Source organism: Mustelus asterias, chromosome 3 (assembly GCF_964213995.1).
Source record: "Mustelus asterias chromosome 3, sMusAst1.hap1.1, whole genome shotgun sequence".
Taxonomy (NCBI): domain Eukaryota; kingdom Metazoa; phylum Chordata; class Chondrichthyes; order Carcharhiniformes; family Triakidae; genus Mustelus; species Mustelus asterias.
Window position 1 is genome coordinate 45,032,836 of NC_135803.1, and position 16,447 is coordinate 45,049,282.

The 16,447-nt window shown below is 41.4% G+C and overlaps 1 protein-coding gene across 6 annotated transcripts in view; it reads right to left on the reverse strand.

Moving 5' to 3' along the window:
- slc33a1 (solute carrier family 33 member 1) overlaps positions 1 to 13,937 on the reverse strand; it is a 28,484-nt gene extending 14,547 nt beyond the window's left edge. The window contains exons 1-3 of one of the 6 annotated variants that reach the window (XM_078208177.1): positions 13,668 to 13,937; positions 9,326 to 10,112; positions 1,347 to 1,540 (exon numbers count right to left, since the gene is read on the reverse strand). In XM_078208177.1, the coding sequence (XP_078064303.1) occupies positions 1,347 to 1,540; positions 9,326 to 10,076 (945 nt within the window). In that variant the 5' untranslated portion in view covers positions 10,077 to 10,112; positions 13,668 to 13,937. Of the gene's footprint in view, positions 1 to 1,346; positions 1,541 to 9,325 lie in introns of all 6 variants that reach the window. The other 5 variants (XM_078208211.1, XM_078208198.1, XM_078208204.1 and 2 more) reach the window with 5 other exon arrangements.
- Positions 13,938 to 16,447: the final 2,510 nt, after the last annotated feature.

Consider the following 16,447-nt stretch of genomic DNA (forward strand, 5'->3'; position numbering starts at 1 on the left):
CCCTCATGTTAACCATCACCATCCGAGGAAAAAGGCTCTCACTATCCACCCTATCTAATCCTCTGATCATCTTGTATGCCTCTATTAAGTCACCTCTTAACCTTCTTCTCTCTAATGAAAACAACCTCAAGTCCCTCAGCCTTTCCTCATACGATTTTCCCACCATAACATCCTTGGGGTCACCAGTGACCACTGGTTTAACTGGGCCAGCCAAAAACAAAAAGATTTTATTAGCCAATAGTGATCAGGAAATAATTATGAAGTTCAGTATCCTGAATCATTCAGCTTCATAGCTGATATTATTTAGTCTCTGAAAGAGGTAAAATAATACCTACTTAAAGCTCAAGTCAGTTTTGTTGACACTGCATGTTTAGGTATATCCAAATCCAAAGATTAATTGAAGTGTTGAATGAAAGTCATCAACAAACAACTCCAATTCCCTAAGTGAAAATGTCACAAATAATAAAATTATACAAATGTAACATATACTTTTGTCTTTAAGTAAACAACCTAAGACATAACCCCCACATTAACCATTATGACAGTTCTTATGAAAGTTAGATCATTGGGTTACAACTGACCCATCATCTTGAAAATTTACCTGGAAATCAAGACGTCTGTGTAACCCAGGTGGACTAAATGTGTGAAATGTTGTAGCCAGAAATAAAAAGAACTTGCACAATTGTTAGCAGATTTTGGTACTGGTCAGAAGTAATTAAGGGACATACTGCCACGTTTCACTTCCATCTTGCTACCTGTGGCTATTTATAACACCACTAAAATAGTACCTCAGGAATTTCATCCAGAGAGCTTTCATGATTGGGCATCATAGTTTTACCCCAGATGTATAAAGTAAACTGGATGTCTGCTGAAGTTACAAAGGACGATTAAGAGAACCCTCAAAAATTCCTTACAGTAATATTTGAAATTACACTCTCAATGGAGGATCTTGTTCTATATGCACTGACACAAAATGTTTATAATGTGGTCTAGAAGTGCACCCCACATTTACCAAAGAAATCCTATCTAAAACAAGAAATACAAACATGGTATAAAACTTTGTTACTCACTAAAAATATCAGCCTGGAGCTTCTGCTCAGGTGCAATTCACTCAAATAAGCAAAACTTGGCAGAATTTTAAACACCAATATAATAAATGGTTCTGTATATTTTTAAAGTTCAGTTTACTCACAAGTGGACTGGTCACTGATTAAAAATGTTTATTTTTGTGATTAATAAACTTTGAAAATTGATTTGTCAAACTTCAAGTTACCACTCAAATATGTCAAATATTTGTTGTATGGTTTTCAAGATTGTTCTAAACCACTTAAGTTAAGTCAGCTTACTTTTGCTGTTAGCAGCATGATGCAGAAGTTTAAGATGGCAGGTAACTTTATTATGCAGATGAGCAACTTGTAGGTCTCCTTGATTCCTTGCTGAGGAACATGATGTAACGACATCTGTCCCAAGTTCTCCTTTTTAAATAGCAAAACCAAGGTTGTTGTCACTATGAAAATTATTCCCCAGAAAAAGAGAAAACCTGAAAGTAGAGAATTGAAATAAAAGGATGTGTGAGAAAGCTAGAATTTCCCTGCAGAAAATGCAAACGAGATGACATAGAAAACTGAATAACACCATTGTTTTTACTTTAAAACTGGATAATCAGGTCCTATCTCTTTCCTCAGTCATATTCAATGTGCACAAGAAAACATATCATATTACTTGCATGCACTAGTTAAGGAAAATCTATCCTACTACCACAGACATACCACAGAAAATACAAAGCTTTTGGAAGCACATGATACCAATTTATGTTCTGTGGCAAAGAAGCCTCTGTATTTTAAAATGGCTTCTGGACGGGGGCGGGCGGGGATGCTGACATTGCTGAATAAGAATTGATATTCAATCTTGTACACGGTGTCATAGAATTAGAATTGAATGAGTCAGAAGGACACCATTGGCCTATCGAGTCTATGCTGGTTCATTCAAAGAGCAATCCAATAAGTCCCACACACCTACTCTTTCGCCTTATCCTTGCAATTTTTCTTCAAATATTTATCCAGTTGCTTTTTGAAGGCCACTATTAAATCTGTATCCACCAACTGGTCAGACAGTGCAATCCAAATCCTAATAACTCATTGTCAAAAAAAAACATGATTTTTTAATGCAATTAGTTTAAATCTGTGCCCTCTGGGTATTGACTCACCAGCCTTTGGAAATGGTTTCTCTTTATTTACTCATCAATTTAAACTCTTCATGATTTTAATATCTTATAAATCTTCTCTTAACCTTTGCTCTAAAGAGAGCAACCCAGCTTATCCTGTCTATCCATGTGACTGCAAAACCTCATCTCCAGAACCATTCTATCAAATCTCTTCTGTACCTACTCCAAAGCTTTACATCCTTTGTAAAGCCCAGAATTGAACAAAATTCTCCAAATGGGGCTGAACTATATGGGTTTAGCATGATTGTACTCCCACGTTCCTATCTATAAAGCCCAAAATCCTTTGTGTTATATATATCTTGGTTAACGTGTTCTGCCTCCTTCAAAGCTTTGTGCATTAACATCCCAGGATACTCCAGAAGTCCCTTTAAAATTGTATCACTTATTTTCTATTGTCTCTCCTCATTCATCCTAAAAGAAATGTATCACCGCTTATGTTGCTGCGCTTAATTCCATCTGCCATGTGTCTGCCCATTCCACCAGTCCATAATCTCCTGAAATCTATTTACTAATTTCCTCATTGCTTTGTCTCACCTGCATACTTAGAAACTGCACCCTGTGTCCCATGGTCAAGTCTTTAATGTTTATCAAAAGCAACAATTGCCATAGAACTGAACATTGGAGAACTCCCAATATTTTCTTCACTTCAATCAGAAAACAAACATTCACTACAACTCTGTTTGCAATCTTAGTCAGGTTTTTTTATCCATGTTGCACCTGCTCCTTTTATACAAGCTTCAATTTTACCAACAAGCTAACGTGTGGTACTTCATTAAACGCTTTTTGAACATTCATACACATGTCAAGTGCACTGACAACATCCATAATTACGGCTACCTCTTCAGAAATTAAATATGTTAGTCAAACATGGATTTGTCCTTCAGCAACTCCCTGCTTGTTTTTCTTCATTAAACATGTTTTGTCCAAGTGGCTGTTAATTCTCTCCTGGACTATTGCAAAAAGCTTCTCCACCACAAATATTAAATTGACTGGGCTGTAATTGCCAGGTTATTCCTCCTCTCCTTTTATGAGCAAGGGTGTAAACATTTCCATTCTTCAGACCTTACTGCAAACCTTTTTCGTATCTCCTCTATGTCATTGAGGATACTGTCAACAACTTCATTTGCCTTATTGTTTGTCCTTTGAGGCAAAGGTGACCATACTCATAATCTGGAATGTTTGGTAGCCTTCTGGTGGGCACGTAGATGGTTAAAAAAGCTGATCTGGGTCCTGAAGGCCCTGCTGCAAATAGGACAGAGTACTGCTGACAGCTAAATATTGACTGTCTTGGGATTTCCTTTCTTCGTGTTTTCTCTCTGCTTCTGTTTTGTGTTTGCTATTGAAGAAGGTCGCATTGCTTTTTTAAAAAAAATTACTCCATTCTTGAAGTTACAAAACCAATGCACAGAGTAGGCAGGGCAAGCCCTTACTCTAGAAATCATAGAAACCCTACAGTACAGAAAGAGGCCATTCAGCCCATCGAGTCTGCACCAACCACAATCCCACCCAGGCCCTATCCCCATATCCCTGCATATTTTACCCACCATTCCCTCTAACCTACGCATCACAGGACACTAAGGGGCAATGTTTTTTTGAGCATAGCCAATCAACCTAACCCGCACATCTTTGGACTGTGGGAGGAAACCGGAGCACCCGGAGGAAACCCACGCAGACATGAGGAGAATGTGCAAACTCCACACAGACAGTGACCCAAGCCGGGAATCGAACCCAGGTCCCTGGAGCTGTGAGGCAGCAGTGCTAACCACTGTGTTATTTCCAAAAGAGAAAATGCTGGAAAATCTCAGCAGGTCTGGCAGCATCTGTAATAATCTGGTTTCAGATTCCAGCATCCACAGTAATTTGCTTTTACCCTTAATCTATCTCCTTGCTTGCTCCAAAAAAAACAATTCAAATTGAATCCATTTCATGGTCCCCACAAGAGAGACATACAAGATGCAAGCTGACAAGAAAAGGCACTGCATCTGATCTTAGGCTTGATATGATGCTAAATTTTACTCAAAACATCACAGCTTGGTCCTCTTGCGTGGTAAGCAATGATGCAAAGTACTCATTCAGTACCTCATACATGCCTGCTGCCACCTCCAATAGATCTTCATTTTGATCCCTAATTAGCCTCACCATTCCTTGATCCGCCTTTTTAATGTTAATATGCCTATAGATCATCTTTGGATTCTTTTACTTGTTAGCTGCCAATCTATTCTTGTACTGTCTCCTTCCACCTCTTAATTCTATTATCAGTTCTTCTCTGTACTTGAATTCAGCCCAATTCTCTCTTGTGTTATCAAGCTGACATCTTTCATAAAATCCTCTTTTCTGCTCCATCCTATGCTTCAACTCCTGTGATTCCTGGGAGCTCTGTCTTTGGTTGTTCCTCCTTTTCCAATCCTTGTAATATACCTGGACTGTAGCCGAACCAACTGCTTTTTAAAGGCTACCCATTTCTCCATTGTTACTGTTAAGTAGTTGCATCTCTTCTAGTATCATCTGTAGTAACGCAAGCAGAAAAATATGTGGCTCTTCCATCTAGGACTTGGAGCAAGCAATATCTTCTTAATAAACCTGCATGTTTTAGTGAAACCCACAAGTGTGGCACCTCATTACTTTTCTTCTTTATGGTAGCTACTAGTCAATACGTAACAGTTACCAGCCAGTCTTTGACTCCAGGGCCAGATTCCTCTACAAATTATTAAAATTAGCCTCTTCCAGTTACGTTTTTTAATTCTAGACTGTTCCTTGTCTTTCTTGATAACTAAGCTAAACCTTCCAAGATACTTCCCAACTATGACATTCTCCACTGAAACAACTTCATTCCCCAGGACTAGATGTAGCGATGCCCCCTTCCTTGTTGGGGAGAAAACATACTGATCAAAATTCTCCAGAACATACTTCAGAAATTCCTTCTCTCCCTGCACTTAACCACAATAACTGATTTATGCAATACTGGAGTAGTTAAAATTCCCCATTATCACTGTATAGTGCTTGCACCACACTAATTTATTTTCAGATCTGCTCCTCTATCTCCACCTCAATATCTGATGGCTTATAGAATGCACCAACTAATCTGAAACTTATTTATTATTTCTTAACTTCAAAGAGATTATATGAGCTCTCAAGGACATTCTCTCTTTCTAATAATATATATCCTCTGTAGATCTAGCACAGATGAGCTGCAGCTCAAACTTCCTATTGTTTTATCCTTAAGAGACACAATCACAGCTTAGCATTTCTACTCATCATTCTTATACACTCACAAATGCTAGGCAACAATTTTAGGCAGTTTCTACTGTGGACTCAGCACAAAGTGAATTGAGATTGCCCACCTGTTTGTTACTTAGGATCCTTAACTGTCCTTGGAATAACATTTTCCTCTGTTTCAACTAAGCCTTCTGCTTCAAATCCAAGTGTAAACAGTGGGTAATTATCAAAGAAGAGGACATGAGATAGTGAGATATAAAAACACTGCTGAAGAAAAGACAAGGGATAGAACAAAATGAAAATAAGAAACTGGAAAGATAATGTAGCAAGGAAATTGGAGTCAGGAATAAGTGGTTTGTAGATTAGTGCAATGATCACTTAAACAAATTGGAGAATTAGTGGGATGTGACAAAGGGGCTACAAAGCAAGACAGCTTAGATATGAATAGGATAAGCACTTAAAAATTCAGATTTTAACATTTTCAGCTGATGGCTGGCGGCGTTGGTGATGGAGTAGCCAACGAAAGCTCACCAGCTCCTTCTCAAGGGCAATATTAGGGATGGGCAAAAAATGCTGGCCTAGCATGCCTACATCCCATGAATGCAAAAAAACAAACTAAGCAGTGAAATTAGTAAACAAGTCACAGGATCAATAGTGGGGAATCCACAAATTGAAGACACACAAAAGGCAAAAAATGGGTTCAATGTAGAGTTTTATGAATAAATGGAAAATAAACAGACTGAAAAATTAGATATTCAATAAGGTTACAGCTTTAATACTATGGAAAAGCATGAGAAATATAATAAGAGCAGTTCAACGATGAAAAGTGAAATATAAGGTGCTAAGTGAGATTAAAAGGCTAAAGGAGAATATGCAATATAGGTAGCAGATAGCATAAAAGCAAATAGGGTATATAGAAGTATAGAAAATTAACAGTTGAGCTGCTCAGAGATGAAGTCCAATTGTGGAAGGTGATGGTATTACAGGAAATACATTAATTATTTTGCATCAGTTTTTACAGATGGATGGGGGAAAATGAGAATATAGGTGTATTAAAGGATGCTATTGAACAATTGTGCAGATTACCCTAACATATGGTCATTGAAATTTGTATCTAACAAATTTAATACAGTTTTAATCAGTGATGAGAGATTTAAAATCGACAATGAAAAGATTAGGAGGTTTTTTACAGACAGTTATTGGAGTATGGAAGATTTTAGTGGTTGAGGCAGAGACTACTATATCTTTTAAGGGAAAATAGAATAAAGATTTGAAGCAGAGGAAGGTACTGGACAACGGAAAACCACAGAGTAGTGGGATTGATTTTAAATCATGATAGCAAGGAGCTACCAAATATCTTAATTCTGTACTTTAAACTCCTTTGCTTCTATGATTCAAACCCAAGGTTCCAGAATGAAAGCACAAATATGAGAGAAGTGAATTGCAACAAAAATAAAATGCTGTCTGTATCTCAGTTTAAAAATTATATAGTTTTTCAAATAAACATGATACACTTAGTTAAAATTACAACCTGTTCACAGACAAAAATGGCTGGAGATCCTTTGTGACAGCAACATAAAATACTAATATGTTAATACATTATTAAAGCTGATATCTAGCTGGAAAATTCTTGTTAAATATTCAAATACATCTAAATTATTTTATTGGTTTTCTGGAGCACAAGCAGGCAGGAAAGGGATGCAGCAAACTGCTCAGTGTGAAGGAACAGTCACATTCATCAATGGATCAGAAAGAGCTGTAAAAGTGGAAATATACTCAATGGGGTTGGCACATGGGACGGAGAGAAGGGAACAATATACTGTTGAGCCTGCACATACCATAGAACACCAAAGCGGAGATGGTGTCCAGGGTAGGAAACAATCTTGCGGACATGTTGGTGTGGTTGGCAATCAAGTTGGCACGTGCACGCACGCACACATGTACGCAGAGTTGACAGCCAGCTGAATTCTACCATGCATACTACACCACTCCCTTGGCTTCCTGCCCTGGCAACAGCACTACCCCACATGTCCGACAACGTGCAACAACCCACAAAATGATAGAAAAATTTCATAATGCATCCCCCCACCTGCTACTTCAAGCTGATCTATTCAGTCCATCCAAAGTACAACTCCCATTAAGAATGCCGATCTGGAAAAGCCCTCTCACACAGGACTTCAATGCAAATTCTACCTGAACAAATAAATGGGAATCATTGGACACGGCAAACAAGTAACTGGTCTCAAACGTAACCCAACGGTTGCCTGGTTTCAATCTACCAAAGAGTGGTCCACCTTCAACAGTTTCAGGGCTGGCCACAGCTCCCACTTGACCAACCTCCACAAATGGGGCAGTAGTGCCAGTCCCCATGTGCCTGTGGGGGAGAGCAAACTATGCACCACCTCACAGAAGAGTGTCCAATCCATTGACTCAATAGAGGCCTATCCGCACTCAATACAGCAGGACTGGAAAAAACTGCTTGGTTTAGGAATTTTGCGTTCACTAAATAAATAACTACTTCACAGAAAATCCAATTATCTTAGTCTTGAAAAGCTTAAAATCACTGGAAGATTGGGTATTCAAACTTGGAATGAAATTTCAGCAACTGTTCTATTCAAGAACAATCTCATTTACTGCAGTTTGATACAAATATAAAAACTGTGCAAGTGGGAGGGGGCAAAGAGAGATAAAGACAACTACTGTGAAGATGCTATGCAATCATACAGAGAGTACTCCTGTTACATGCAGTAACCACTTCTTAATTTGAAAGAGGGGTTTGAATTTAGTCATGTTCTCCATGAATTCAGATAATTTTAGGAATGCAGAGGATTTTCTCAAAAAAATGTTGACAAAGCAAAATTATATCCTAGTTCTCCATGAAGATGTAAGGTGAAAACACATTAGATGATAGCAATCTTGCATAAAATCAAAAAAACAGAGACATGCAAGAACATACATAGAAACATGAGGTTCCTTTAATAACAAAAAGAGCATGCTGTCTTTGCAGTTAAGGACTATAATTTCCTCCAGAATTATTCTATGAAGCAAATCCACACATTAAAGGAAATCACTGAGCAGCAATGCAATGGACAGGGCACAGGGAATATCTATGAAATAAACTTTTAAACTTCACTTGAAACTAAGTGGAGCACATTTATAGATTCAGATTTTGAAGCCACTTATATGTTGTGCTAAAGCTGCCAACTCCAAACATGCAGATCCTCTATGGCCGCTAGTGCATTAGCAGACTGTAAAAGTGGTTTAAGCACACCTTATGTGAATAATGCTTTTAGTTTTACCTTAGTCTCCCTCATAAACGAAGTTTCCTACCAATATCAACAGAACAGAGGGGAAGTTGTAATCTAAATATTAGAAAGTTAAGTGAGAATAATGACTAAAGTCATTGATAACTTATTCAATAATTGACAGAATCTATGACTGGAGGACCAGCTCAGTCTCTCCTGCATCTGTTCCTTCACCAAACTCAACTTTGCAGTCAGTTCCTGGTTCCACTGACTGACAGAACTGAGATTTTTTTTTAAAAAGCCCCATACCAACCCCAAAAGGTCAGAACAAACATTTAAAATGGTGGATTTCTAAAACGCCAATGTTCAAAATACATATCAATAAAACACTAACCCTCCATCGTCATACCTTGATCCTGCACTAACTGCTGCCACCCAAAGTTTTTAGATTGAAACTGCATGCAGCTTCTGCGTCATTAAAATGCATCAAAGAGGACAGGAATTTTACAACTAAAGTCCAAAGGCTACTAATAGTGTCACCTAAAGCCATAATTGGCACTGCAGATAAGTGTTTTCACTTCATTTTAGACCAAAATACTTGAACTTCAACTACTTTTAAGTAAGATTGTCTGCACTTTACCTGATAGAGTGACGATTCCAGTTGGTTGAGATTGAGAACGTAGATATGTGTTGCAGAACTCTGCTGATTCCAATGCCAAGAAGAGCACATTACCGAGAAAATACCCGGCTGTCTGTCCAACTGAATTACAAGTAGAAGCAAGTCCTACATTTTCTTTGGATAACATAGTTAATGCCCAGCCATCCACTGCTATATCCTGAGTAGCAGCCAGAAACCCAAATATAAAAAACACAACTGTGAGTTTAACAATATTGGGGCTAGTGTGTTCATCACTTCTCAGTAGTGCCTCCACTTCGAATGATAGACAAAGCATAAAAAGCCCCAAAATATACTGAGTTGGCACCAACCAAGATTTTCTCCGCCCAAAGTTTGGAAAATAAGCAGCATCCACTAAGGGTGCCCACAGCAGTTTTAGACTGAAAGGCCAAAACACAAAGCTGTAAATAGCTTGATCTGAATAACTAACATTTTTGCTTTGTAGTATAAGTGGGATGCTCCCAGCCAAACCAAGTGGAATTCCCTGCAACACATAGAGGAATAAGAGCAATAAAATGTTATTGAAATCATTTTTTAGGACTATTTTACGTTCAGGTTCTGATAATCGATTGTCGTAGTCTTCTAATAGGTTTTTGCTTTCATCTATTTCCAAATTGGTCTCATGGTTCCATGCATCATTTTGCATGCGCCAAGCTTCAATGGGATTTTGAATACGTTGCCTGCTACGTTCTTTGGGTATATCTGAAGACGGCATGTCAGATCTCTTCAATCAACATATCACATTGGGAGTCTGAAACCAAAATTACAGTGAAAAAAATTAAATTTTATAAACTTTCAGACAAAAAGTTTCACTGCAATGAGCACAAATAAATTCTGCATGTTAAAGAGCAATTTCCATTTTAGTTAAGAATATCCTAAATGATATACAGTAATTGAAGCTTTCCTCTACAGCACTTATAACAAGCCTGTAACAAAATAGCACTTCAGCTGCATCTGTGTATAATTTTAATTTCCATGTTATCTGAATGAAAGCTCCATTCCAGTAACTGTAATTGCTGAATTTCAAGCTGCTTGTTTGAAATTGAAACGTACCAGAAACCACCAATTATCAAAACTCATTTTACTTAGAATTCTCAATAACCAGGAGGAATCAACTATCAACATTACTGAACCTATTTCGATTGGAACTGGTTTTGAACCCGTGTCTCGAGAAGAGAAAAGCAAACAAAGTTTATACAACATTGGTACTTATTTAAATTTATTAATACATACAGTTGTCTATCAGGACTTGCTCAGACAGACATGCGTGAACAGTAGCATCTGTGATCATGATTTCTTTGTTAATGTTTAGAAGAGATTGTATAACTGTCAGCTGTTGGTGTTTACTTAAGTAATTTGACTTGTTTGTATTGAGTTGTATATTTTGTTTGGATAGAAAATTCTCTAAACATTTTGAAATTTAAAAAATCTTGGAAGTGGCATAAACTATAAAACTTGAGTAATTATGAAGTCATTGTTTGTTAGTGGATTTTGTTTTTCAAAATCAAAGACTGAATTAAGCTAACAAACTCATTAATGGAGTAATAAATCATAGATCTTTTGAATACTACATTTGGTACATGCTCGGAACACACATAAGGATATTGTACACCATGAGCCTATAATTTTCCATCATAACCATAAGAGGAAACAATGCATTAAGGCAGGAATATCAACGCAAGAATGAATTGCTGATGGGGTACAAGGGCATAAAATGAGCTGACACGAGGAACAGTGGGAAGGTGGGGGAGTACTGATGGTTTGAAAGGGGGCAATGAGAGTTTAGGTTCCATTCTTCGGGATTCTTCCAGTAACAGGAAAAAAAACCTGACAGAGACCCAAGGTTGTTAGAATCCGAATACCCTTTTAACGTGATCATCAATTCTTCTAAATACATTAAAGTATTGTCTGCCCCTTTCGACTGCATTTTGGATCATTTATTTGTTCCTATTCGTCTTGCAACCTCTAAACTTTCCTGTTCCTACTTTGTAATATCTCAGCATGTTAAATTCAATACAAAATTTAAATTTCCTTTGAATTGTCTGCCTTCAAATTTTTTATCTCAGCATGTTAAATTCAATACAAAATTTAAATTTCCTTTGAATTGTCTGCCTTCAAATTTTTTGCCCATATTGAAATTTATAGGTGGTGCAGCACAGAAGATATAAAACATGAAAGTATGCAAATAGGAAAAGGGTAATCCAGGAAGGAGCGGCCAATAAGGGATCAAAACAGGATATCTTCTCATGGAGGCACAGGGCATAGCTGAGATACCAAATGAATAATTTGCATATCTCTTCACTGAAAGAGAATGCTTCCAATGTCAAACAAAGAAGGTAGCTGAGAAAATTAAAGGAATAAAAATACATAAAGTGGAAGTACTTAAAAGGTTGACCTCATGTATGATGGGTATCTCCTACATTGCTGAGGGAAGCAAGGGTAGAGGTTCTGTCCAAAGTACTCCTTGGATATGGGAGCTATGTCTAAGAACTAACTGCAGGATTACAAATGTAGACACTTGTTCAACGAAGAGGTGAGGGTGAACTCAGCAATTACAGGTCAATCAATCCACTATCAGTGGTGGGAAACTTGGCATGTGGAAAGAATATGGATAAATAAATGAAAGCCAGCAAGGATATGTTTAAAAACAAGCTGTGTTTGACTAAATTCATTAAGTTCTTTGACAAAATTTCAAGAGACAGTTGATGAGGGTGGTGTGATTGATGGTTTGAATATGGATTTTCAAAAGGGGTTTGATAAAGTACCACATAAACCTGTTAACAAAATTTAAGTCCATAAAATAAAAGGAATAATCGCTGTGTGGATATGAAATTAACTGAAAGACAGAATGCAAAGGGTATTGGTGAACTCTTTTTCAGATTAGAAGGAAGTGTACAATCATGTTCCTCAGGGTCAGTGTTGGGAACACTGCCCTTTTTTGTGCGTTAATGATCCAAATTTCAATATACAGGGCATAACTTTTAAGATTTGTGGAGGACACACTCAAACATATCAAATATGAGGAAAATAGTAACAGATTTCAGGAGACCGTGGACAGACTGGTGAAACAACAGACAGACGGCAGATAAAATTCAATGCAGAGAAACGAGAAGTGTTTTGGTTGAAGAAACCAAATGGTACAATTTAAAAAGGTGTGCAGAAGCAGAGAGATGGGGACAGTGTTACGTACACAGGGTTTTGAAGATCCAATCTGAAAGGTTGAAAAGGCTGCTAAATGGATCCTTGGCTATAGAGTGCAAAACCAGGAAAGTTATGCTTATAGATTAAGAGTTGGGTCCCAGCTAGATTACTGCAGTATATCTAGCAAAGAAAACACCAGCCATTACTTTAAACTGCCCCAGTGCTGAAAGCAAGGCCCTCTGATCCCATCTGCAGCCAAACTAGCGACAAACCATAAACTTGGTTTATCATTTTTTAATTTGCCAAACGTATCCCCTTCCACTCTGAAATATGTGTTCGCATGTGTAATTCGAGTGCTTGTGCATATTTGTGGAAATCAAGATGTATTTTTATCTGGATGGTTTTAATGTAATAAAATTAGGCCCTTACTTTGTTCAACCGTAGAAAACCTGTCCTACTACATCTTTATAAATCACAACACATAAACCGTTAAGTTTGATAAGTAGGGGGAAAAGAGGGGACAGCCTTTCAACCCCTCCTCACCTGGTCGTAACAACAAATACAAACTCCCAAGACTCAGACATTGTAACCCATTTGATTAGAACATTTAGACGCCCAAGATCATGAATTAAATTACATAAATTCTTGGAAATCTTGTTCAGGAAATAATTAAACAATAGGCTAAGCATACCGGTTTTACAACTACAATTAGTGCAATGACTAAGGAAAATACATTTTACCAGGCCGCTCTGTGGCCATGCCTGTAACTACTGCCTGATAAGGTCAAGTAAATCCTCATTCAAAGGCAATCGTTTAAAATCAACTGGAATATTATTCTCTGCTGACAATTCTGATTTAATGTCTTGGTAGCTTTACTGATTGATGGAATAAAGCGCACAGCCTGAGCCTGCCTCGCGGCGATTGAACTGCCGGTTATCATCTTCCCGTTTCACACGGGGAGCAAACTTGAGCAGCCGCCTCCCGGTATGAAGCCAAACCCGGTCTGAGGCCAAACCCGGTCTGAGCAGCAAAGCATCTTCTTCAGCCGGGGACAGCTACACGCACGGCGACGATGTCACCGCTCCACATCCTCCCCCGGGCTATACTCGGACAAGCACCCCACGGCCCCAACCAGCGCCACCGCCACATTCTCTCTTCGCCTCACCTAGGCCGCTGCTCGATCCCGGATCTCAGATCGCCACTGCCAGCTCCTCCTCCACTCAATCCACGGCGGCACAGCAATGACGTGGCTCATTCTGATGGGTTTACAGAGCCAGAGCCAATTGGGGGAGTCTCACGCCAACCTGCTGGAAACAGGGTCACCTCACACCCAAAACCTGCTGGACACCGGGGCACCTAACCCCTACCCTGCTGGAGACAGGGGCACCTAACCCCTACCCCAACCCTGCTGGAGACAGGGGCACCTAATCCCTACCCCAACCCTGCTGGAGACAGGGGCACCTAATCCCTACCCCAACCCTGCTGGAGACAGGGGCACCTAATCCCGACCCCAACCCTGCTGAGAGAGGGGCACCTCACCCTCCCCAACCTGCTGGAGATGGGCACCTCACACCCAAAACCTGCTGGAGACAGGATCACCTAACCCCTACCTACTGGAGACAGGACCATCTCCCCCTCCTCCCCCCCCCCCCCCTGCAAACTGGCTGGAAACAGGGGGGAGGGTGCATCCCAAAACCATCCCTTACCCCCATCCCTCACCCCCCAAAACCTGCTAGAGATAGAGACACATCACCCCCACCCCAAAACTGCTAGAGACAAGGACACCTCAACCACATCCCAAAGCCAGCAAGAGACAGGGGCACCTCACCCCCTCAAAAAAACATCTGCTGGAGACAGAGGCACCTCACCCCCACCCACCCCCAGAAACCTGCTGGACACGGGGCAATACAACCCCATCCCTTACCCCCAAACCTGCTGGAGACGGAGGCACCTCATCACGCACCCCCCCCCCTCCCAAATCTGCTAGAGACAGGGACACCTCAACTGCACCCCAAACCAGCTAGAGACCAGGGGCACTACACCCCCACCACAAAACCTGTTGGAAACAGGGGCACCTCACCTTCCCCCGCCCCCCCCCCCCCCAAAGAAACCTGCTGGAGACAGAGACACCTCACCCCCACCTGCACCCCAAACCTGCTGGAGACAGGGGCATCTCCCCTCCCCCTCCCCCCCCCCCCCCAAAACCAGCTGGAGATGGAGGGCATCCCAACACCATCCCTTACCCCCATCCCTCACCACCCCCCCCCAAAACCCGCTGAAGATGGAGGCACCTCACCCCCACCCCAAAACTGCTAGAGACAAGGACACCTCAACCATATCCCAAAACAGCTAGAGACAGGGGCACCAACACCCCCACCCCGAAACCTGTTGGAGACAGGGGCACTTCACCCCCCCGCCCAGAAAACCTGCTGGAGACAGAGGTACATCACCCCCAGAAACCTGCTGGAGACAGGGGGCAACACAACACCATCCCTTACCCCATCCCTCACCCCCAAACCTGCTGGAGACGGAGGCACCACACCGCCCCCCCCAAAACCGCCCCCCACCCCCCAAAACCGCCCCCCTCCACCCCCCCCAAATCTGCAAGAGACAGGGACACCTCAACCGCATCCCAAACCAGCCAGAGACAAGGGGCACCTCACCCTGTCCAAAAAACCTGCTGGAGACAGAGGCACCTCACTCCCACCTGCCCCCCAAACCTGCTGGAGATAGGGGCATCTCCTTCCCCAAAACCAGCTGGAGATGGATGGTGTTGGGGTGCCCTCCGTTTGGGGGTGAAGGAAGGGGGTAAGGGATGGTGTTGGGATGCCCTCACTTACCCCCTTCCCTCACTACCAAGCCTGCGGGAGACAAGGGCACCTCCCCATCCCACCTCCAAACCAGTTGGAGTCAGGGGCACCTCACCTCCACCTCAAAACCTACTGGAGACAGGAGAACCTCACACCCAAACCTGCTGGACACAGGGGCACCTCACCCCCAAACCTGCTGGAGACGGGCACCTCATCACCAAAACCTGGAGATAGGGCATCTCACCCCCAAACCTGCTGGAGACGGGCACCTCACCACCAAAACCTGCTGGAGACAGGCACCTCACCATTAAAACCTGCTGGGAGACAGGAGCACTTCACTCCCCCCCCCCCCCCCAAACCAGCTGGAGGTGGGGAGGGGGGCACCCCCAACCCCATCCCTTATGCCCATCCCTCACGCCCCCAATTCTGCTGGAGTCAGGGGCACCTCCCCCACCCCTATCATCCCCATCCCAAACCTGCTGGATACAGAGGCACCTCACCCCTCAAACCTGCTGGAGACAGGGGCATCTCACACCCAAACCTGCTGGAGAGCAGCTCCCCCTCTTCCACCCTCCAAATCGAGCTGTAGACAGGGGCACCTCACCCTACCCCTCAAACCTGCTGGAGACAGGGGCACCAGTGGGAGGAAACTGGGGCACCTGGAAGAAACCCACGCAGACATGGAGAGAATGTGCAAACTCCACACACAGAATTGAACCAGGGTCCCTGGAGCTGTGAGGCAGCAGTGCTACACAACTGTGCCGCCGTGTCGTCCATGTGCTACTGTGTCGCCCAAATACAGATAGATATTTGAGTAAAGATAAACTTCCATTTATGTAGTTCCTTTCTCCACCACCAGATGTCTCAATACACCAATGCTTTTGTCTCTACACTTGCAACTAATGAAGTATTTTTGAAGTATAATCATTGGTGTCATGTAGGAAACATGACTGCCAATTTGAGCACAGCAAGCTCCCACAAACGAATGTAATAATGACCAGATTATCTGTTTTTGTAATGTTGACTGAGGCGTAAATATTATGTGGAGATGCCGGCGTTGGACTGGGGTAAACACAGTAAGAAGTCTCACAACACCAGGTTAAAGTCCAACAGGTTTATTTGGTAGCAAAAGCCA